The 23,715-nt window shown below is 45.9% G+C and overlaps 1 protein-coding gene across 1 annotated transcript; it reads left to right on the top strand.

Annotated features, from left to right (window-relative positions):
• Window positions 1–11,884: 11,884 nt before the first annotated feature.
• On the top strand, window positions 11,885–12,331 carry LOC132584300 (feather keratin 4-like). The gene has a single exon (XM_060256191.1). The coding sequence runs from the start codon at window positions 11,885–11,887 to the stop codon at window positions 12,329–12,331; it is 447 nt and encodes a 148-aa protein (XP_060112174.1).
• Window positions 12,332–23,715: the final 11,384 nt, after the last annotated feature.

Consider the following 23,715-nt stretch of genomic DNA (forward strand, 5'->3'; position numbering starts at 1 on the left):
AAAAAATCTATATTTCTAAATGATGCTTTGGAACATTTTTGTCATTATCTCATTCTTTCAGCCATCCGTTCTTTCCTTCAGTATTCATTCAGTCATCAGAAACGATTTACGATGTAGTAACTTGGGAAGGCAAAGCATGAATATTGGACTGGTCTACATATCGAGATAAAATCTGAGGGTTTTTTTTAATCCAGTTCCCAGAATAATATTGTTTTGATGTGAACTTTGATAATTGAACATGGCTTGAAAATGCAATACATCTGGGGAAGAAAATACGCAGTGGTTTCTAAGGAATCTTCAGGGCAGAGTTAACCATAAGTGGCAGGTTTATTTTCTTGTTTACATTGGTTCAAAGAGATGAAGTGTAATAAAGAAAATACAGTTTATCCCTTTCCGGTTTTTTTTAAAGGATATGCTGACGAAAGTTGCTATTGTTTCAAAAGATTCATTGAGCTGAATGTTGCATCTCACTTGATGCAAGGAATGGGACAGTCAAGTTCTTCTGAAAGAGGATTAGTTTGGGTTGCAGAACACTTGCGTTCAAATTCCCCCGTTGAATATACCCAGATGCTCTCAAAAAAACAGTCCAGCTTTGTTAACATTTTGTGTTCCAACAACTTTAGTTCCCCCCATCTCAATTTATTCTCTTTTTCTCAGCCAAGTGGCTTCCAAATATATAAATAACTTTGTAGCACAGCATTTTTGGATGGTCGGAGGGGACCCCATAGGCTTCCCAATCCCCAGGTCCCAGCGGGGGATCCCCCGGTTTTACAGGCTTCCCCCCGCCCCCAGTCAGCTGGCCGGCAGGGGAAGCCCCGCCCCCACAGTCACCATGCACCTCTAGATCTCCAGCAGGTTTAGAAATCTGCAAACAGGTCCCGTTTCAAAATGTGTGCGTGTTTGTGTGTGTGCCTTTAAATAAGAACAGGAAGCAGGAAGTACTTCATGGGGAAGGGTCAGCAGCACAGTCCCTCCATTTGTTTTGCTTTCGTTTCAGAGCAAATAAGAGTGTATGTGTGTGTGTGAGAGAGAGCAGCATGGCCCCTGTTCCTTTCAGATGTCGTTGTGGAGGAACCAGACCCAGTAAGTGTGTGTGTGTGTGAAAGAGAGAGGGTTGCCAATCCCCAGGTTTGGAGACCCTCCCCCACTTTAGGGTCATCAGAGAGTGGGGGGGAGGGAAATGTCTACTGGGCACTCTATTATTCCCTATGGAGAACGATTTCCATAGGGAATAATGGGGAATTGATCCACGGGTATTGGGGGCTCTGGGGAGCTGTTTTTTGAGATAGAGGCACCAGATTTTCAGGAGAGCATCTAGTGCCTCTCCCCAAAATACCCCCCCCCCAAGTTTCAAAATGATTGGACCAGTAGGTCCAATTCTATGAGTCTCAAAAGAAGGTGCCCCTATCCATTATTTCCTAAGGAAGGAAGGCATTAAAAAAGGTGTGCTGTCCCTTTAAATGTGATGGCTAGAACTCCATTGGAGTTCAGTTATGCTTGTCACACTCTTGTTCCTGGCTCCCCCAAATGTCTCCTGGCTCCACCCCCAAAGTATCCTGGCTCCACCCCCAAAGTCCCCAGATATTTCTTAAATTGGACTTGGCAACCCTAGGACCCCACATGTCTTCCCCACCCCCCCAGAAGAAAGCTAGTTGGATACCATCTCTACCCTGCATACTAACTGAACCAAGAGATGTTAAATTCCATCCCACTCACCCAGTGTTCTACTCTGAGAAACATGGGTCAGGTTAATGATACAATTGTTGGCCAGTTACTCCTAGGTTTCCTTGGGCCAAAGCACCCTGGAATGATCAAGGAGGAAGGGCCATTCCTAAAACAGTGTATCATTACCGAGAAGGACATGGAGAATTGTGAAGAAGATGTTGTTGGTGGCAATCACATTTGCCAAACACTAGATCCGAGGTGTCGAACTCATTTGTTATGAGGGCCGGATCTGCTATAAATGAGATCTTGTTGGGCTGGACCATGTTGGGTTGGGCCGAGCCATGTGTGTACCTATTTAAGATTAAGTAGCAGAGATATAAATTTTATGAAGAACACAGACAAACCCAAATATATATTTTAAAAAAAACTTCAAACATGCTTAAAACGGTAGCACTCATTGGTTTTAAAGATGCTTTCTTTGTATTTCTCCCATGGGATCCAGGGAACTGGGCAAAGGAAGCTCTTTCCTTCCCTCCCCAGGGGATGGAGGGAGAAGCCTTAGCCAATAGAAAGAAGAGAACCTTGGCTCAGTAGCTCTGCTGTGCAATTGAGAGAGCCTGGCAAATCAAGCTATTCCTCTCCCCTTCCTCCTCAAGGGAGGAGCCTCAGCCAATGGAGAACACAGAGGTTTTGCTTTGTAGCACCTGTGCAATGAGCAAGCCTTGCAGAGCATGCTGTGATGCAGACGGAAGCAAGAGAGAGGGAGAAGGAAGCAGATGACAGCCAATTGCTTGGGGGCCTGATAGGAGCCCTCTGGGGGCCTGATTCGGCCCCCAAATGGCATGTTTGACACCCCTGCACTAGATGTTTCCTTTGGGGGTGAGTTGTGCCTTGGTTTCTTCGAGCATGCTCATCTTCCCTATAGTCACAGAACAGCTGCGGGGAATGTCATTTTAAAGATGAGAAGGGCTTTTTTTTTTTTGCTTGAATGCAGGGCCAGCACGTAAGAGTAGGCCAGGTAAGCAGCCTTCTCCCTGCCCCACCGCTCTCGCATTCCCAGGTCTGTGAAGACCCAAGGAGGTGAAAGTGGTGGGCCGTCGCATTGGCATGTGCTCTCCTCTGCCCTGTCTCTCTTGGCTTCCTGGATTTGCACAGACCCCAGAAACTAAGAGCGGCAGGGCGAGGTGGCGGTGTGTGTACTCCTTGGAGCCTGCCATGCTCAGAGGAATGCACAGGCTGCCACCCCGGCCTACTCTCACCTTCTCAGGTCTTTTTTTTTTCATTTTTTGAAACATTTTATTAATTTTTAGGAAAAGAAAAGGGACAGGGTAAGTGGAAAGAGAAATGTGTTAACATAGCTAATGATAACAGTCGTAATCCATTCTGCATATCGATAAGTCAATGGACTAAAATGTTTTCAGTATATTGTGACACGCGTCACGTTCTAATCCGTGTGAAATATTACGAAGATTGTAAATCCTTATTTAAACCCACTGTTTTTTCCCGATATTTCTCCAATGCTTTTACGATCAGGTCCGATCTCATAGGGATTTCCTGGCGTTTCCATTTCTGTGGAAGTAAAATCCTGGCTGCTGTGATAATATGTCTTGTCTCTTTTGTATAGTCACGAGGATATATATTCAATAAAAGCAGTTCTGGTTTAAATTGAATCTGTATCTTCTAGTTTATATAGTATACATAGTATATATAGCAAGGAAGTAGAGATAGAAGTTCACATCAATAAATCTTAAGCATCTAACCATACATATAACGTCTCCCAAGGTTTTCTAGCTTCTTTAGATTTCCCAGCAAGCAGCTGGGATAAGTAGTCCATCTCAGCCGTCTCCAATATTTTCACGATCAGGTCCAATCTCATAGGGATTTCCTGGCGTTTCCATTTCTGTGCAAGTAAAATCCTGGCTGCTGTGATAATATGTGTCATTAGATGTCTTGTCTCTTTTTGTATAGTCACTAGGATATATATTCAATAAAAACAGTTCTGGTTTAAACTGAATCTGTATCTTCTAGTTTATATAGTATACTTAGTATATATAGCAAGGAAGTAGAGAAAGAAGTTCACATCAATAAATCTTAAGCATCTAACCACACATATAACGTCTCCCAAGGTTTTCTAGCTTCTTCTTTAGATTTCCAAGCACACAGCTGGGATAAGTAATCCATCTCAGCCGCCTGTCTCAAATATTTTCATGATCAGGACCAATCTCATAGGGATTTCCTGGCGTTTCCATTTCTGTGCAAGTAAAATCCTGGCTGCTGTGATAATATGTGTCATTAGATGTCTTGTCTCTTTGGCATAGTCACTATATTCAATAAAAACAGTTCTGGTTTAAACTGCATCTGTATCTTCAGAATTTTCTGTAATAGTTCATGCACCATCTTCCAATAATCTTTCACCACTTCACAGATCCACCACATATGATAAAACAACCCAATATGTTTTGTACATTTCCAACACTTATTAGACATATTAGAATACATTTTAGAGAGTTTCTGGGGAGTTACATGCCATCTAGCACCTAAGACTAACTTATGACTCTAACATCTGTACCCCATCGACAATATATACTACCACCCTCTACTGATTACTTGGACTTATAAACCAGGAACCAACTGACTGCTGACCGCTAATGAATTTCACTAAAACTGTTATTAATTAATTTATTTGATTTTAGTCAATTAATTAATGATTGATTATGTATAATATATTTATATATTAATTTATATATATCTATATTTACAAATTTTAGCACAGTAACTAGGAATGGTGGGAGGGAGTATTTATTTATTTATTAACTGTGCTGGAATCGATTGAATTTATAATTTCTTATTAATTGATCAGAAGGGGAGATTGGGTTGGGCTATTAAATTAATTAAATTAAGATGTAATTAGTGAGTTAGCAGCCAAGAATAGGAGGAGTTGGTAGGGGGGGGGGACAAGTTAAACAACAGGTAGGGATAGATTAGGAGATCAATCGTAAGAGGACATACTGTGAGCTATCCGGACAAGTGCGGATGTCTGCCCAAGGGATTCCAGTGCTCCTGGGGAGGGGAAGATATGACGGTGGGAATAGACAGATACACAAGAGAAGGAGACAGAGACAAAACGGTGCTCGGCCACCTTCTAGTCTACTTCCCATCCCAACGGTGGTAGGTAGTGGGACCAAGAGGAAATGCCCGTCTCCGTCACTGGTGTTATGCAACGCCAGGTCTATTAACAACAAGACCTCGACCCTCAAGGAGTTTCTACTCCAACAGGATGTGGACCTGGCTTGCGTGACCGAGACCTGGGTGCGGGACGGAGAGACAGTAGCTCTCTCCCAGATGACCCCCCCAGGCTACTCGGTCTTTCACCAGTCACGGAATAACGGGCGGGGGGGAGGGGTAGCGTTGTTCATACGGGAGGATTACACCTTTCGGGCTCTCCCGGCTCCAAGGATCGATGGCATTGAATGTGCCGGCCTGACGTGGGATGTTGGAGAGGGGTTGGCGATCTGGCTGGTGTACCGTACGCCCAACGCACCAGCCAGCGCCTTACCATCACTATTGGAGGCAGTGGCGGGCTGGGCATTGGAGTTCCCGGGGCTTATGGTCCTGGGTGACTTCAATGTCCATGCCGATGACACGGCCTCCACTCAGGCGATGGACCTAGTGTCTTCCATGGCGACACTGGGGCTCTCTCAATTTGTCACAACTCCCACGCATCAGGCCGGGCACACATTAGACCTGATCTTTGCATCCGGGATTTTGGTGAACGATATCGCGGCTGAAGCGGTTCCATGGTCGGACCACCTAGCCCTTAAGGCCCGTATGGAGACGTTGCCCCAACCCTGTATGGGCGGAGAGCCTATTTTGGCTCGCCCCCGGGGCTTGATGGACCCGGAACGGTTCCAAACAGCCCTGAGGGATCCCTGGCCCACTGGCAATTCTCTCGATGACCTGGTGGAAGTCTGGCAGGGCCAGCTATCCAGGGCTATCGATGAAATTGCACCTCGGCGCCCTCTGCGCCCTCGCAAGAGGCTGGCACCATGGTATACCTTGGAGTTACGCCAGCTGAAACAAGGGCTCAGACGACTAGAGAGACGGTGGAGGCATACTCGGGACGAAGCGACGAGAACATCCTATAGAACGCTTATGAGGTCTTATGAGATGGCAGTCAAGGCTGCAAAGAAAGAATACTTCGCAGCCAAGATTGCATCTGCAAAATCGCGCCCAGCACAATTGTTTAGAGTAATTGGAGATCTTATAACATTGCCACAAGGCAAACCAAATATTAGGGAATTAGAAATAGGCTGTGAGGCATTTGCGAAATATTTTGCAGATAAAATCTCATCGCTCTGCCAAGACCTGCCTATCACATTAGACACAGTAAGTGAAACTGAGGCTCCGCGCCTGTCTTCAGATTTAGTACTGGACCACTTCGACCCACTCAGCCTGGAGGAAGTCGATGGAATTCTCTCTGCTGCTCGCCCAACAACATGTGATTTGGACCCTTGCCCCTCTTGGCTGATTAAATCCTGCCAGAGGGAGCTTAGATGTCCTCTACGGGACATCATAAATAGATCCCTCTTAGAGGGGCATTTTCCAGCGCCTCTGAAAGAGGCCTTGGTCCGGCCCCTCTTGAAAAAACCTACAGCAGACCCGGCCGAATTGGCAAACTACCGACCGGTGTCCAATTTACCATTTTTAGGTAAAATTATCGAGAGGGCAGTGGCGTTACAGCTACAGAGATTTCTAGATGACGCTTCTGTCTTAGACCCGTGCCAGTCTGGCTTCCGACCGGGCCACGGGACGGAGACGGTCCTGGTCGCCTTGGTGGACGACCTCCAGCGGCAACTGGATCGAGGCGGTGCGGCAATACTGATGTTACTAGATCTGTCGGCTGCGTTTGATACAGTCGACCATCGGTTGCTGATCCACCGCCTCGCCGACATAGGGGTTGAGGGGCTAGCCTTACAATGGCTTTCCTCCTTCCTCATGGGTCGGGGACAGAGGGTGGCGATTGGGGGTGAGCGATCCCAGAGGCGCACACTAGACTGTGGGGTGCCCCAGGGAGCAGTTCTCTCCCCGATGTTATTCAACATCTATATGCGCCCCCTCGCCCAGATTGCCCGGAGATTTGGGCTGGGTTGCCATCAATACGCAGATGACACCCAGCTCTATCTACTAATGGACGGCCGGCCCGCCTCCGCCCCGGGGAACCTGGATCGGGCTTTGCGGGCTGTTGCAACGTGGCTTAGACTGAGTGGGCTGAAGTTAAATCCAGCGAAGACAGAGGTTCTCCATGTGGGTCGTGGCACTCTGGGGAAGGAAATATCTCTCCCGGCCTTTGACGAGGCGCCGCTGAAGACGGCGCAGCGGGTAAAGAGCCTGGGCGTCTTACTGGAGCCTTCATTATCAATGGAGGCCCAGATAACAGCCACTGCCAAATCAGCCTTCTTCCACCTGAGGCGGGCGAGGCAGCTGGCCCCTTTCCTAGAGCGTCAGGACCTAGCAATGGTGATCCACGCGACGGTCACCTCAAGATTGGACTACTGTAACGCTCTCTACATGGGGCTGCCTCTGTACCGGACCCGGGAGCTGCAGCTAGTGCAGAACGCGGCGGCCAGGCTGCTACTTGGTCTCCCAAGATGGGAGCATATACGGCCAGGGCTGCGCGGACTGCACTGGCTGCCAATCGTATACCGGATCCAGTACAAAGTGCTGGTCATAACCTTTAAAGCCCTATATGGCCAAGGACCGACCTACCTGAGGGACCGTCTCTCCCCATATGAGCCCCAGAGAGCACTGAGGTCAGTGGGGAAAAGCAGACTGAATATCCCTGGGCCAAAAGAAGTTAAACTTCAAAGCACCCGCACCCGGGCCTTTTCTGTTGCGGCCCCACAACTCTGGAACCAACTCCCAGAGGAGGTGCGGGCCCTGCGGAACTTAGACCAGTTCCGCAGGGCCTGCAAGACCGCCCTCTTCAAACAGGCGTTCACCAATAACTGAATTAATGTTTACCGCCAGATTAGTAACGTTTACCGCCAATGTTGACTTAGGAATGTTTTAATTAATTATTGATTATTGACTGATTTTAATGTGAATTTTAATGTGAATTTAATGTTTTTATTACTATTGTTTACCTGAAATGCTGTTAGCCGCCCTGAGCCTGCTTCGGCGGGGAGGGCGGGATATAAATAAAATTTTACATTTTACATTACATTACATCTATAAAACATCTTATACAGATTTTCCTTAAAGGCTATTGACTTAGTCAATTTAATATCAGATCTACACAGCATCTCCCACTCATCTAACATGATGTTACGGCCTACATTCTGTAAGGGAAGATCTTGCCTCACTAACCTGTTACATTTCTTTGAGGGGGTGAACAAGCATGTGGACAAAGGGGACCCAATAGATGTTGTTTACCTTGACTTCCAGAAAGCTTTTGATAAAGTTCCTCATCAAAGGCTCCTTAGTAAGCTTGAGAGTCATGGAGTAAAAGGATAGGTCCTCTTGTGGATCAAAAACTAGCTAATTAATAGGAAGCAGATAGTGAGTATAAATGGACAGTCTTCGCAGTGGAGGATGGTAAGTAGTGGGGTGCTGCAGGGCTCAGTACTGGGTCCCATGCTCAGTACTGGGTCCCACTGACACAGAGTGTTGGACTGGATGGGTCATTGGCCTGATCCAACATGGCTTCTCTTATATTCTTATGTGACACAGAGTGTTGGACTGGATGGGCCTTTGGCCTGATCCAACATGGCTTCTCTTATGTTCTTAATTATTTTCTTATGTTCTTAATTATTCCAGTGTGCTTTCCAGTCATGCCTATGGGAAATTGGCTTGTAACCACTGTCCATGTCAGATCTCTTTCTGAAGGCAACGAGTGAACTTCCTTTGTGAACTTCCATAAATACGGTGTTCCATAGCAATAGTTTAATTACCAAGAAAGCCTTCATCCGAATACCCAAACAACAACAACAACAAAAGTCTGTTGATGATGCATATGAAGCAAAGCATGCTGGGAAGGGGTGAAGGTTCACAGAAAAGAGATCTCTTTTTTAAAAAAGTTGTGGTCGTGAAGAAGAACATATTTGATTTACAGTATATTCCACCCTATACTCTGAATCTCAGCATCTCAGAGTGGTCACAATCTCTTTTACCTCCCCCCCCCCCACCAACAGACACCCTGTGAGGTGGGTGGGACTGAGAGGGCTCTCACAGCAGCTGCCCTTTCAAGGACAACCTCTGCCAGAGCTGTGGCTGACCCAAGGCCATTCCAGCAGTTGCAAGTGGAGGACTGGGGAATCAAACCCGGTTCTCCCAGATAAGAGTCCATGCACTTAACCTGTACACCAAACTGGCTCTCTCGAAAACGGACCTTTTTCTTCATCTCTATAATCTATGAACAAAGCATGATGTTTCTGGTGACGTCTGTGTGGAACTCTTCCAAGACACCTCCATTTTGGGAGGTGATATTAAAGCTTTAAATAAAATCAGTCTCCGTCCAGCAAAAGAGAGAGATGCAGCTAGTCCACATGGGAGTTATATGCAAGCTGCTGTCATTTTGTAGAAAAAGAGGTGGTGGTGCTCATCCAGGGATTGTTATGCAGCTGCACATACTATTCAATGGATGAGGAGGTGGAACTCTCAGAAGGAAAAGTTGGAACTCTCAGAAAGGAGCAGGAGCCGTGCTCCTGTGAGCTCCCACTGAATCTGAGGCCTGTATGCAAGACTTCCATAATTTATTTCTTCATGAGTGCAACTTCCTCATCAAGTTGAGGAAAATCCCCATAGCAAAATTAAGAGGGATTATAAGCAGCTGACAGTAGCTTTTTCTGTTTTTCTTCTTCTTCTTCTCTCTCTCTTTTTTGCCTAACTCTTTAGAGCTATTAAAGTAATTTTGGAGTGTGATGCTGTTGAGACAATTGAGACTAATTAAAACTCCAGGCATAAAAAATGCTGAAGCTTCACCGCTGACGGTTCTGCTGAAAATATAAAAGGGCACCACCAAGAAGCGCAACCACAGCTTCACCTGACCCTGGTTCCACCTCTCATCTCCTCTGTCTTCAAGAATCAGGTAAGCCAGAACCTGGAGAGGACTGTCATCTTCCATGGGTTCCTTGAATCCAACTTGTGCTACCTGTAGGTTCTATTTTTCTCTGGGTTATGCTGTGAGTTTTAGAACCTTTGCATGAGAAAGGAATGACTTCAGAATGTGGGTGAATTCAGAGTTTGCAACTTGGGACCTCTTTCATCTAACAGTTGTTTACACTATTGCTTAAGAAGAAGTCCATGTGCACATGAAAGCTGACACTCAGAATGAAACTTTGTTCATCTTAAAGGTCCTACTGGACTTTGTTCTGCTGCTACAGACCAACTTGGCTACCCACCTGAAATGAAAGAAACAGAAACTGCAGTGTTTTGAAATTAACAACAACAAAATTCTCAAAGATTTCAGGTTTTCACGGCTGATAACATCATTAGGGTTTGTAGAATCTTTCGGGCTCAAGTGCGGTGTTCTACTGGAGAAAGTTTTTCTTCCAGACGTTTCGTTCTCAGCTGCGGAGAACATCCTCAGTGGCGTTGCAGCCGGAGCAGGCGCTCTGACCTTCTTGGCTGCTGTGCATTGAGTGAGGCCAGGGCTGCTGGAGAGCTGCTATTTCTAGGCTGGAGGGGTTGTGGTGAGAGGGCGTAGAACATGGCATTTGATCTCAATGCACAGCAGCAAAGAAGGTCAGAGCGCCTGCTCCGGCTGCAACGCCACTGAGGATGTTCTCCGCAGCTGAGAACGAAACGTCTGGAAGAAAAACTTTCTCCAGTAGAACACGGCACTTGAACCCGAAAGATTCTACAAACCCTAACAAAATTCTAGTATAAACTTTTGTGAACTTCAGCCCTTGTTCTCATTATTTCAGAGGCTCTCCATGTAGGTCTGAAGTAGAATAGCTAGATTGGAGTCCAGTGGCATCTTAAAGGTAAAGGGAGGGATGGTGGCTCAATGGTAGAGCATCTGCTTGGGAAGCAGAAGGTCCCAAGTTCAATCCCCGGCATCTCCAACTAAAAAGGGCCCAGGCAAATGGACGTGAAAAACCTCCGCTTGAGACCCTGGAGAGCCGCTGACAGTCTGAGTAGACAAGACTCAATATGGACCAAGGGTTTGATTCAGTATAAGGAAGCTTCATATATGTTCTGTAGTCACAGAATCATAGAATCATAGAGTTGGAAGGGATCTCCAGGGTCATCTAGTCCAACCCCCTGCACAATGCAGGACACTCACAAATACCTCCCCCTAAATTCACAGGATCTTCATTGCTGTCAGATGGCTGCCTAGCCTCCTTTAAAAAACCTCCAAGCACCAAGTCATTAGTGACGCATGAGGTGACATCCCATCATGACCTTTTCTTGGCAGACTTTTTAATGGGCTTATTTGCCCTTGGCTTCCTCAGTCATCTATGCTTCCCCCCCCCAGCAAGCTGGGTACTCTATTAACCGACCTTGGAAGGATAATGATGATGATATTGGATTTATATCCCGCCCTCCACTCCAAAGAGTCTCAGAGCGGCTCACAATCTCCTTTATCTTCCTCCCCCACAACAGACACCCTGTGAGGTGGGTGGGGCTGAGAGAGCTCTCCCAGAAGCTGCCCTTTCAAGAACTGGTGTGAGAGCTATGGCTGACCCAAGGCCATGCCAGCAGGTGCAAGTGGAAAAGAAGAAGATATTGGATTTATATCCCACCCTCCACTCCGAAGAGTCTCAGAGCGGCTCACAATCTCCTTTCCCTTCCTCCCCCACAACAGACACCCTGTGAGGTGGGTGGGGCTGGAGAGGGCTCTCACAGCAGCTGCCCTTTCAAGGACAACCTCTGCCAGAGCTATGGCTGACCCAAGGCCATTCCAGCAGGTGCAAGTGGAGGAGTGGGGAATCAAACCCGGTTCTCCCAGATAAGAGTCCGCACACTTCACCGCTACACCAAACTGGCTCTCCAAACTGGATAGAAGGCTGAGTCAACCTGCGTCAATCTCAGCTTCCGCTGGGATCCCCTTAGAGACTAGTAATATTTGGGGCGGTATGAGCTCGCAAGAGATAAAGCTCCTTTTTGGGGTCCTACCTCGAAAATCTTGGTTGGTTTTTAAGCCCCACTATATTTCCTTCATATAATATTTATACTTCCTCTTGTGTCCTTGCAGACTCACCCTCATAACTCAGGCATGGCTTACTGTGGACCATCTTACGCCATTCCTTCCTGTGCCTCCTCTCCAGTTGTCGGCTTTGGATCGGCAGGTCTCGGCTACGGTGGCCTCCACTACGGCTTTGAATCCGGGGTGCCCTCCGCTAGTCTTGGCACCCTTGCAGGGGTCGAGCCTTCCTGCATCAACCAGATCCCACCCGCAGAAGTTGTTATCCAGCCACCTCCCGTGGTCATGACCCTCCCCGGACCCATCCTCTCTGCTACCGGGGAACCAGTGGCCGTGGGGGGCAACACTCCATGTGCTATTAGCTATGGTGGATCCGTCATTGGGTCTGGTGGTCTTGGGGGTGGTGCTCTTGGGGCTGGGTTTCTTGGGTCTGGTTCTCTTGGGCGCCGTTACGGCTTTGGTGGCAGGAGTGGTGTCCTCGTTGGGCGTCGCGGAAGCACCTGCTTGCCGTGTAATTAAATTCTTATGGACGGTCTTCACAGGAATGATGACATCCGTAAAATCCATGGAGGAGAAGATAGGCCTGGGTTCGAGACCCCGAGGACCCTCCATTTCACCTGCTGTCAGTATAACCCGAGGGACTCTCAGCCTCCCTGAAAATGAGAGTATTCCATCCTTTTTTAAGCTAGAATTTCCCTACTTTCTCATATGCTGCTTCTGCTGTTTCTAATGAGAAGTTGTTGTTTTTATTTATTTCTGTAAGGGTCTTTTTTACACACTTCTTTTCCCCGTAGAGTACAGAACAAAGAAGACAAGAAGTATGAACTCTGTTCATGAAATCTGCATTTAAGAGCCAGTTTGGTGTAGTGGTTAAGTGTGCGGACTCTTATCTGGGAGAACCGGGTTTGATTCCCCACTCCTCCACTTGCACCTGCTACCATGGCCTTGGGTCAGCCATAGCCCTGGCAGAGGTTGTCCTTGAAAGGGCAGCTGCTGTGAGAGCCCTCTCAGCCCCACCCACCTCACAGGGTGTCTGTTGTGGGGGAGGAAGGGAAAGGAGATTGTGAGCCGCTCTGAGACTCTTCGGAGTGGAGGGTGGGATATAAATCCAATATCTTCTTCTTCTTCTTAATCGAATTGTTAATTCCTGGTAAAGGAGGCATTGTTAAAGGACATTTGACTGTAATGTAAAATATATCAGCAGTCTCTCTCTTCTAAAAAAATAGATTATTCTGGGAAAGCTGCTCACTCCTTTATATTCCTTTGACCCTTGACTTGTTAAAACTGCTCATTGGAGAATTGTTTCCACAAATACTTCTTTCCTCCTCATTTCAAATAAAACTTACTCTGCATCATATTGTTGGTTTCTGGTTTTGCTTTACAATCATAGAATAATAGAGTTGGGTGGTACCTCCAGGGTCATCTAGTCCAACCCCCCACACAATGCAGGAAATTCACAAACACTTCCCCCTAAATTCCCAGGATCCTCATTGCTGTCAGATGGCCATCTAACCTCTGTTTAAAAACCTCCAAGGAAGGAGAGCCCACCACCTCCTGGTCCACTGAGGAACCAGTCTAACAGTCAGGAAGTTCTTTCTAATGTTGTGTCGGAAACTCTTTTGATATAATTTCAACCCATCGGTTCTGGCCCTACCTTCTGGGACCGCAAAAAACAATTCCACACCATCTTCTATGACAGCCCTTCATGTCCTTGAAGATGGGGATCATATCACCTTTCAGCCGCCTCCTCTCCAGGTTAAACTTGCCCAGCTTCTTCAGCCTTTTTTCACAGGACTTGGTCTCCAGACCCCTCACTTTAAGTTAAGAACATATCAGAGTGTTTCTGAATCAGACAAAGGATTAGAGTTTATGCTACAGTCAGGATTATTTCAATAATCTGTTTCAATTTAGATATCTGGATTGGGGGGGACCACTTTATTGACAACCTTCAGTCCTCATGCAGAGAGGCTTTAGAGACAACCTCCAGTCTTCACGGAGAGAGCTAGTTTGGTTTAGTGGTCAAGAGCGGACGCTAATCTTCCACAAACCAGGGTTTGGTTCCCCACTCCTCCTACATGTATAGCCAACTGGGTGACCTAAGGCCAGTCACAGTCAGAACTTTTCTCTCAAAAACAGTTCCCAAAGAGCTATCTTGTCCCTACCTGGCTCACAGGGTATCTGTTCTGGGGATAATAAGTCACTCTGAGACTCTGAGTGAATGGCGAAATATAAATCCAGCTCTTCTTCTCCTCCTTCTCTTCTTTCTCCTTCTCCTCTTCTCCTCCTCCTTCTCCTCCTCCTCCTCCTCTTCCTCCACCTCCTCCGAGGACCTGCCTACCTTAGGGACCGTCTTTCTCCATACGAACCCCAGAGAGCGCTGAGGTCAGCTGGGAAGAGCTTGCTGACTATCCCCGGGCCAAGAGAGGTAAAGCTTCAGAGTACCCGTGATCGGGCTTTCTCTGTTATGGCTCCAGCTCTGTTATGGAACCAGCTTCTGGAGGATCTGTGGGAATTTGAACAGTTCCGCAGGGCCTGCAAGACCCCCCTGTTCCGATTGGCCTTCACCGATTAAGGGAAACAGCTAGTGAAACCTATACAATAGCACCAGTATATTAATTTTAATGATTTTATTGATTTTAGAGTTTTAGTAGAATTTTAATTAATATGTTAATTAGTTATGTTCAAATACCTTGTAAAACTAATGTATTGATTATGTTGTTAGCCGCCCTGAGCCTGCTTCGGCGGGGAGGGCGGGATACAGATAAAAATTGATTGATTGATTGCTCCTCCACCACCTCTTCTTCTTCTTCTCCTTCTCCGCCTCTTTCTCCTCCTACTACTTCTTCTCCTTCCCTTCTCCTCCTCCTCCACCACCACCTCTTCTTCTTCTCCTTGTCCTCCTCCTCTGCTCTCTCTCCCGTTGTCTACATTTAGATTGTAAGCTTGGGGTAAATACTCTGCTTTAAGGTTTTTCTGCTGACCTGTATATTGTAAAAAAAGCCCCTTTTTTTGGGAGGGGGGGATGCATTCTGTGGACCTTGCTGTGATATATGATTTGGGGATAATTTTGGGGAGACTCTATATATAAAAAATTAAGAGGATCCATTTGCATCCTTCTGATGAGTTATGCAGCGTAAACAAAATCCAGACTTTTTGAGGATATGGAAAAGGTTCTTCATGCCTATCCTGCTCACCAGAGGATTTCCAGTTCCCCATCAAAAGAAGAAGGGACAAATGAAGAACTCTATAAAAAAGCTTCAATTAGCTGTTGCTAACTTTAGAGGGAAAACCACATAAAAAGTGGTCTCAGAAGATTGCCATGCTGAAAGGAAGTCCCCTAAATGGAGGGAATAACTCCAGATGAGGTGTGCTTTCAACAGCTTAATGATTTCCCTCAAAGAGAGCCAGTTTGGTGTAGTGGCTAAGTGTGTGCTCTTATCTGGGAGAACCGGGTTAGATTCCCCATTCCTCCACTTACAGCTGCTGGAATGGCCTTGGGTTAGCCATAGCTCTTGCAGGAGTTGTCCTTGAAAGGGCAGCTTCCATGAGAGCTCTTTCAGCCCCACCCACCTTACAGGGTGTCTTTTGTGGGGGGAGAAGATATAGGAGATTGTAACAACTCTGAGTCTCTGATTCAGAGAGAATGATGGGGTATAAATCGGCATTCTTCTTCTCCTCCTCCTCCTCCTCCTCCTCTTCCTCCTTCTGCTTTCTACTGTAAAATGATGTGCAGCACTGTGTGGGCAATGTCAAATGCTAAAACAGAGTCCTCAAAGAGGAATAATATCTTTGACTGCTAACATGAGGGAGTGCATCACTTTATCTGTGTTGTTTTTTGCAGTGTTGACCCTATTTCCAAGCAATCGTATACATTTAACTAAGCGCTGGTATTCCGGCTGCCCTCTGATCAGAGACCCACTCACCCAAATTGAAATGCTTTCAGCAGGCCATATAGAAATCTGGCTACGCAAAATGAGCAGAGCAAATCCACAAATGTGAAAGGGAAATAATTAAAGGGATCATTCTAGGGTTTATTCGCTGCTGGCAATTATGGGTGTTTTTACACTGACAGTTTGTTACTCTCTATCACCACATTGGAAACTCACCTTTTACACTACCTAACGTTCTCACAACTATTTTGCTCATTGCTGCCCGAAGCATCTACATTTGCTTTGGTGAGATGGGTTCCGGCGCTGCTGCTACAACGTTTTTCTCAAAACTAGGTTTTGATCCGGTCATTTCTCTACAGGCGTTTCAAACTTGTATTGTAGAAGTTTCCATGCATTTTAGAAGACTCCTTCAAAAGCCACAAGGTGCAGTAATATGCATGAGAACGGACAGCACTTGAAATTTTTGCATATCATTGCTTGCCTCATCCTGCAATTTAAATATGTGTTGTTTTTGCAGTGTTGACACGATTTCCAAGCAATCGTATACATTTAACTAAGCGCTGGTATTCCGGCTGCCCTCTGATCAGAGACCCCCTCACCCAAATTGAAATGCTTTCAGCAGGCCATATAGAAATCTGGCTATGCAAAACGAGCAGAGCAAATGCGAAAGGAAAATAATTAAAGCGTAACGGTGGCAAGCGATTTGAAGACTCTCAAACTCTGGATCAAACTGAATGTAAAAATACCCTAGGACACAAGATGAATGTACAGGTGTTTGAGGCTTCCTAGTTTTCAACTGTTTTGAAATCCATCCATCAAGCTGACCTGAAGGCCATATATTATAGGAAAGAAAGGCAGAAACTTTTCAACCGCATGCATAAATAATAGGCACCTCTAGAGTCCTGCACCAGATGGACTTTTTCCTGACCCAGCAAAAGCATTTTTCACATTCTTAGATTAAAACAAAACCCGAAAGCCAGCATTATGATGAAGAGAAAGCTTTATTAGAAACAAGAACAAAACAAAAAGGAAGAAGGCATTTTCATCCACCAATCTTGGTACCCAGCTCTGCAAAACACCCTACAGACTATAAATTGCAGAAAGTCTCAGAACAACCAGCACAGTCAACAACCATCTTCCTTATCTTCAAACCCCTTCCAACCCTCCCAGCAATTAACACGGAACAATGGTCACATTCAACAGCCAGTTTCCTTATCACTACCCTTCCAGGAAGCCCCACCAAACAATGGGCTCATCCACAAACCAATTGCCCTTTCATCACACCCCCTCCAGCCTAGAAATAGCAGCTCTCCAGCAGCCCTGGCCCCACTTAATGCACCTAGCCAAGAAGGTCTGAGCGCCTGCTCCGGCTGCAACGCCACTGAGGATGTTCTCCGCAGCTGAGAATGAAACGTCTGGAAGGAAAACTTTCTCCAGTAGAACACGGCACTTGATCCCGAAAGATTCTACAAACCCTAATGATGTTACCAACCGTGAAAACCTGAAATCTTTAAGAACAAAATATTTGAGTAAACGATAATTCAGGAAACATTTATAAAGCAGACAAAGCACAACAGACACGACACAGAGAAATGATGAAATATCACTAATCAGGGGTCATTTAGTAGAAAAAGAGGTGCCGGAGCTCATTAGCACAGCTCATTTGCATATCTTATTTGCACATGTCAACACACCCTGACATCACCGGAACGTGCACTCAATGACATCAGCTCAGTATCGGCCTTAACATCCTTCTTGAATTAGAATTGTCATAAGAAAACCTTCCTCCCATCACACTTTAAAAATAAACTTTCTCCTACGTGGCCCCAGTGGTATGATAAAGATTTCCACCTGCCTGCTTTATATCTTTTGGTTATTTCCTTATTTTTCATGTGGGGGGGAGGGATATTAGAAAGTTCATCAAATCTTCGATTTCAGTGAAATGCTCGCAGGCGTCAAGCATGGTGAAATTCCATTGATAATTTATTGTTATAGGATCCTGCCTAACACTGGTCTGTGAAGTATCATGGAGTACCCAGCTTTGCTAGCTCTGTTATTCTTTCCCTCCCCCCTTCTTGCTTTATTGCCTGAAAAGCAGAAGTAGTGAGAAATGAAACTAACTGAGAAGAAGTAATCAGCACCTTCCCATACATTCCTGGTAGGGAGTGCGGCACATCTGGGGAAAGCAAGGACAGAGTCCTGATTACACTATGAGAATGTAGACATTCATGAGAGCTACCCCGCACCCCCACCCTTTGGAATCCTTTTGAAGTAAGCCTTAAAAGTATTGTATCAATGTATTTGCAGCATTACTCTCAAGAACCTGTTACACAGAAAGTAGCGGTTTATCAATAAACGTAGTCTTTGTATCAACTTCGACTTGTCATTGAACCCACATGCTTGACAACAGGGGGGGTTGAATAATGGAGCCCAGAAGCAAATATTAGGAAGGGGGGTTTAAGAAAGAGTACATTAAAATTCCACAGGTTCCAGATGTCTGCTGCTGTGAGTTTCTTTCCCAAATGACGCGTGCTAGTAATACTAATACTAGTACAGTAGATGCACCATTGCACTCATTTCACATGCCAGCAAGGTCATATTTAATATAATAATATTATTATTATTATTATTATTATTATTATATTAAAGATCCTACAAGCTAGGCTTCAGCAGTATGTCGATCGGGAACTACCACAAGAGCTGGGTTTCGGAGAGGTCGAGGAACCAGAGATCAAATTGCCAACATTCGATGGATTATGGAGAAAGCACGGGAGTATCAGAAAACCGTTTATTTCTGCTTCATTGACTACGCTAAAGCCTTGGATGGTGTGGATCACAACAAACTGTGTGCAAGTCCTTAAAGAGATGGGAGTGCCAGACCACCTCACATGTCTCCTGAGAAACCTGTATAAGGGTCAAGAAGCAACGGTCAGAATGGGATGGTGCTGGAGAAGAATCTTGAGAGTTCCTTGGACTGCAAGAAGATCAAATCAGTCAGACCTAAGGGAAATCAATCCAGACTGTTCCCTGGAAGATCAGATGCTGAAGCTCAAATACTTTGGCCACCAAATGAGAAGGGAGCACTCCCTGGAGAAGGTTCTGATGCTGGGAAAGACAGAAAGCAAAAGAGGAAGGGGACGGCAAAAGAGGAGATGGCGGGACAGCATTACTGATGTAACAAACACGGATTTGAGCAGACTTCGGAGAATAGTGGAAGACAGGAGGGCCTGGCGTGACTTTGTCCATGGGGTTCCAAAGAGTCAGACTCGACTGTGCGACTGTACAACAACAAAAAGATGCACATACTACAGGTTTGGGTCGATTCTCACAAATACTTAGAGGTCCCAAGGTTCCATTGACTTCAGACAGGATGAAAGATCCTGGGTATATCTAAACCCAAGCTTGGCTAATCTGCAGTGTGTCTTTCAGACATTCCCCCCTCCCCCCCTTTCTCCTTGTAATAAGTCCGGGAGAATTTAGCAAGGGGAAAGGAAGAGACTGCCTCAGGCTCAGAAAGGAGCCTGCCATTGGCCTCCCAATGTACCAAACCCAGATGGGCCTCTGTGGAATCCACCATAGCTAACAGCACATGGAGTGCTACCTCCTACAGAAGCAGCCGCCAGCAAAGAAAATTACTCCCAGGATGGCTGGGTAATGACTTATGCTGGCGGGATCTGGTTGATGCAGGAGGGGCCGTTCTCAGAAGCCCTTTCTGCTTCCTGCCCAGCCTTAAAGGGGCAGACATTTTGCAAACGGCTCAGGAGCTGTACAACATGAAGCCTAAAGGTATGTTCTCCCCCCCTCCACCCCCACCCCCGCTTCCAGAGTTTTGAAGAGCGGGAGATGAGGCTGCGAACCCAGAAGTCTCCCGCCAGAGCGGGAGGTTTGGGAAGCCTAGATGGAGCCAATCCTCCAAGAGCTTACAGGGCTCTTAGTACAGGGCCCAGGGACAGAATTCTAGCAGGGGCTCCTTTGCATATTAGGCCACACACCCCTGATGGAGCCAATCCTCCAAGAGCTTACAGGGCTCTTAGTACAGGGCCCAGGGACAGAATTCTAGCAGGGGCTCCTTTGCATATTAGGCCACACACCCCTGATGGAGCCAATCCTCCAAGAGCTTACAGGGCTCTCAGTACAGGGCCCAGAGATAGAATTCTAGCAGGGGCTCCTTTGCATATTAGGCCACACACCCCTGATGTAACCAATCCTCCAAGAGCTTACAGGGCTCTTTTTTTGTAAACTCTCGTAGGACTGGCTACATCAGGGGCGTGTGGCCTAATATGCAAAGGGGCTCCTGCTAGAATTCCACTCCTGCCTCTACCTCAGAAAAACAGTCCCCCCCACCAAAGCCCCAGATACCCGTGGATGAGTTTCTCATTATGCCCTATGGGAATTGGTCTCCATAGGGGAAAATAGAAATTTCTTTTCTGATTACCTTGAAGTGGGGGGAGTCCCCTGGCGACTCTAGCCACTAACGGATACGTCAGCATGCAAAAGGGGTTCCCCATTGCTTTCTCAAAGAGACAGCCTACCGTCCATCTCTACAAATACAAATTCACATGCAATTACATAGAGAAACCAAACCTTCTATTTGATGTCTACCAATTACACAAAGTATCGTATAAACATATTAAACATTAATAAAGGGACTCACCGCCTTCATCAAGGGCAGTGTTTACCGGCACCCTTTTTTGGCGCAGTTTCTCGTCCATACCAGTCAGCATTATGCCTATATGCATTTAATTAGCAGCAAGCTTCATGGTTTCTCAAATGTACCAAGCCAAAAGCATTACATAAATCATACATACCAGAATTTTCTTGCAAATAACAGGAATAGTCAACTTGTGACTCTAAGCCTGCCAGCACTAGAGAATTGAGTGGATGGATCACAGCACACACAAACTCACAAATACCTCCCCCCTAAATTCACAAGATCCTCATCGCTGTCAGATAGCCATTTAGCCTCTGTTGAAAACCCTCCAAGGAAGGAGAGCCCACCACCTCCCAAGGAAGCCTGTGGAAACTTAGAATCATGGAATCCTAGAGCTGGAAGGGACCTCCAGGGTCATCTAGTCCAACCACCTGCACAAGACAGGAAACTCACAAACGCCTCCCCCTAAATTCACAGGATCCTCATTGCTGTCAAATGGCCATCTAGCCTTTATTTGAAAACCTGCAAAGAAGGAGAGTCCACCACCTCCCGAGGAAGCCTCTTCCATTGAAGATCTGCTCTGTTAGGAAGTTCTTCCTAATGTTTAGCCCAAAACTCTTGATTTAATTACAACCCGTTGGCTCTGCTCTGACCTTCTGGGGCAACAGAAAACAATTCTGTACCATCCCATACAGGACAGCCCTTCAAAACCCTCAGGAAAGAAAGGACATAAGAGAAGCCATGTTGAATCACGCCAGTGCCCCATCCAGTCCAATAGAGTGGCCAAAATACCAGACGCCATCAGGAGGTTCATCAGTGGGGCCAGGATTCTAGAAGCCCTTCCACTGTTGCACTTCCAAGCACCAAGAATACAGAGCATCACTGCCCAAGACAGAGAGTTCCAACAATACACTGTGGCTAATAGCTCCATCTGTTTATCCAATCCCCTCTTGAAGCTGGCTATGCTTGTAGCTGCCATTATCTGCTGTGGCAGTGAATCCCATGTGTTAATCACCTTTTGGGTGAAGAAGGACTTCCTTTTATCAGTTCTAACTGAACTGCTCAGCAACTTAATTGAGTGCCCACAAGTTCTTGTATTGTGAGAAAGGGAGAAAAGTCCCAGGTTCAATCCCTGGCATCTCCAAGAAAGGTTCCAGGCAAATAGGTGTGAAAAACCTCAGCTTGAGACCCTGGAGAGCCGCTGCCGTCTGAGTAGACAATACTGACTTTGATGGACCGAGGGTCTGATTCAGTAGAAGGCAGCTTCATATGTTCATATCCCATGCATAATCTTGTAAACCTCTATCATGTCACCCCTCAGTTGATGTTTCTCCAAGCCAAAAATAAGCCTCAAGTGCTTTAACCTTCCTTCATAAGGAAAGTGTCCCAACTCTTTAATCATTCTAGTTGCCATTTTCTGCACTTTTTCCCGATGCTATAATATCTTTTTTTTGAGGTGTGATGATGATATTGGATTTATATCCTGCCCTTCACTCTTAATCTCAGAGCGATCACAATCTCCTTTATCTTCCTCCCCCACAACAAACACCATGTGAGGTAGGTGGGGCTGAGAGAGTTGTCCCAGAAGCTGCCCACTCAAGGATAACTCTGCAAGAGCTATGACTGACCCAAGGCCAGTCCAGCAGCTGCAAATGGAGGAGTGGGGAATCGAACCCGGTTCTCTCAGATAAGAGTGTGGTGAGCAGAATTGTCCACAGTACTCCAAATGAGGCCGCACTATTGATTTATACAAGGGCATTATGACATTGACTGATTTGTTTTCCATTCCCTTCCTAATGAACATATATAAATCGATGGTGCGGTCTCATTTGGAGTACTGTGTGCAGTTCTGGTCGCCGCACCTCAAAAAGGATATTATAGCATTGGAGAAAGTCCAGAGAAGGGCAACTAGAATGATTAAAGGGCTGGAGCACTTTCCCTATGAAGAAAGGTTGAAACGCTTGGGACTCTTTAGCTTGGAGAAACGTCGACTGCGGGGTGACATGATAGAGGTTTACAAGATAATGCATGGGATGGAGAAAGTAGAGAAAGAAGTACTTTTCTCCCTTTCTCACAATACAAGAACTCGTGGGCATTCGAGGAAATTGCTGAGCAGACAGGTTAAAACGAATAAAAGGAAGTACTTCTTCACCCAAAGGGTGATTAACATGTGGAATTCACTGCCACAGGAGGTGGTGGCAGCCACAAGTATAGCCACCTTCAAGAAGGGTTTAGATAAAAATATGGAGCACAGGTCCATCAGTGGCTATTAGCCACAGTGTATGTGTGTATATAAAATTTTTTGCCACTGTGTGACACAGAGTGTTGGACTTGATGGGCCGTCGGCCTGATCCAACATGGCTTCTCTTATGTTCTTATGTTCTCTTATAAACAAATGAAGCTGCCTTCTACTGAATCAGACCCTCAGTCCATCAAAGTCAACATTGTCTACTCAGACTGGCAGCGGCTCTCCAGAGTCTCAAGCTGAGGTTTTTCATGCCTACTTGCCTGGACCCTTCTTAGATGGAGGTGCCGGGGATTGAACCTGGGACCTTCTGCTTACCAAGCAGATGCTGTACCACTGAGCCACCATCCCTCCCCTAATAATTCCCACCATAGTGTTGGTCTTTTTTATTGCAGTCACACACGGTTTCAACATTTTCAACGATTTATCTACCACGACCCCAAGATCTCTCTCTTGCTCAGTCTCTGCCTGTTCACACTTGTATTTCTAGTTAGGATTTTTGGACCCGGTGTGCATCACTTTGCACTTGGCCATGCTGAACCATGTTGCAATCTCAGGCTCATTTACTTGTTCATCTTCCAATGTTATATACGCCATTAAATGCCAACAATGCCCTTCAGTTGTCTATAGAAGGCAAACAGGACAAACCGTACGCCAAAGGATAAATGGACACAAATCTGACATCGGGAATTACAGAACTGAGAAACCTGTGGGAGAATGCTTTAACCTTCCGGAGCATTCAGTGGGTGACTTCAAAGTAGCTGTTTTACTGCAAACGAACTTCAAGAACAGAATGGAGAGAGAAACTGCTGAATTACAAATTATTATGAAACTTGGAACAAACAACTCCCCAGGGCTGAACAGGGATAATGTTTTTTTTATCTCATTATATATGTTAAACCCACTCTCATGGAGTATAGCTATATATCCACAGTATTCCAACATATTTCTCTTTTAGAATAGTGAATCGGAATTTTTTTTTTGTATTGACCTACTTAAATAAGGGATATCGTCTGTTTATCTCTTTACATATACTAATCCATCTTCCACTATATTTTAATATATTATTTGTTTTTTCTTTCTAATGGCAAACTAGAATGATGTTTATGTGTGCTAC

The sequence above is a fragment of the Heteronotia binoei genome, chromosome 1 (genome assembly GCF_032191835.1).
Source record: "Heteronotia binoei isolate CCM8104 ecotype False Entrance Well chromosome 1, APGP_CSIRO_Hbin_v1, whole genome shotgun sequence".
In the NCBI taxonomy this organism is placed as follows: domain Eukaryota; kingdom Metazoa; phylum Chordata; class Lepidosauria; order Squamata; family Gekkonidae; genus Heteronotia; species Heteronotia binoei.

Coding starts and splice junctions, on each gene's coding strand:
- LOC132584300 (XM_060256191.1), top strand. CDS start 11,885: ATGGCTTACTGTGGACCATCTTACGCCATTCCTTCCTGTGCCTCCTCT.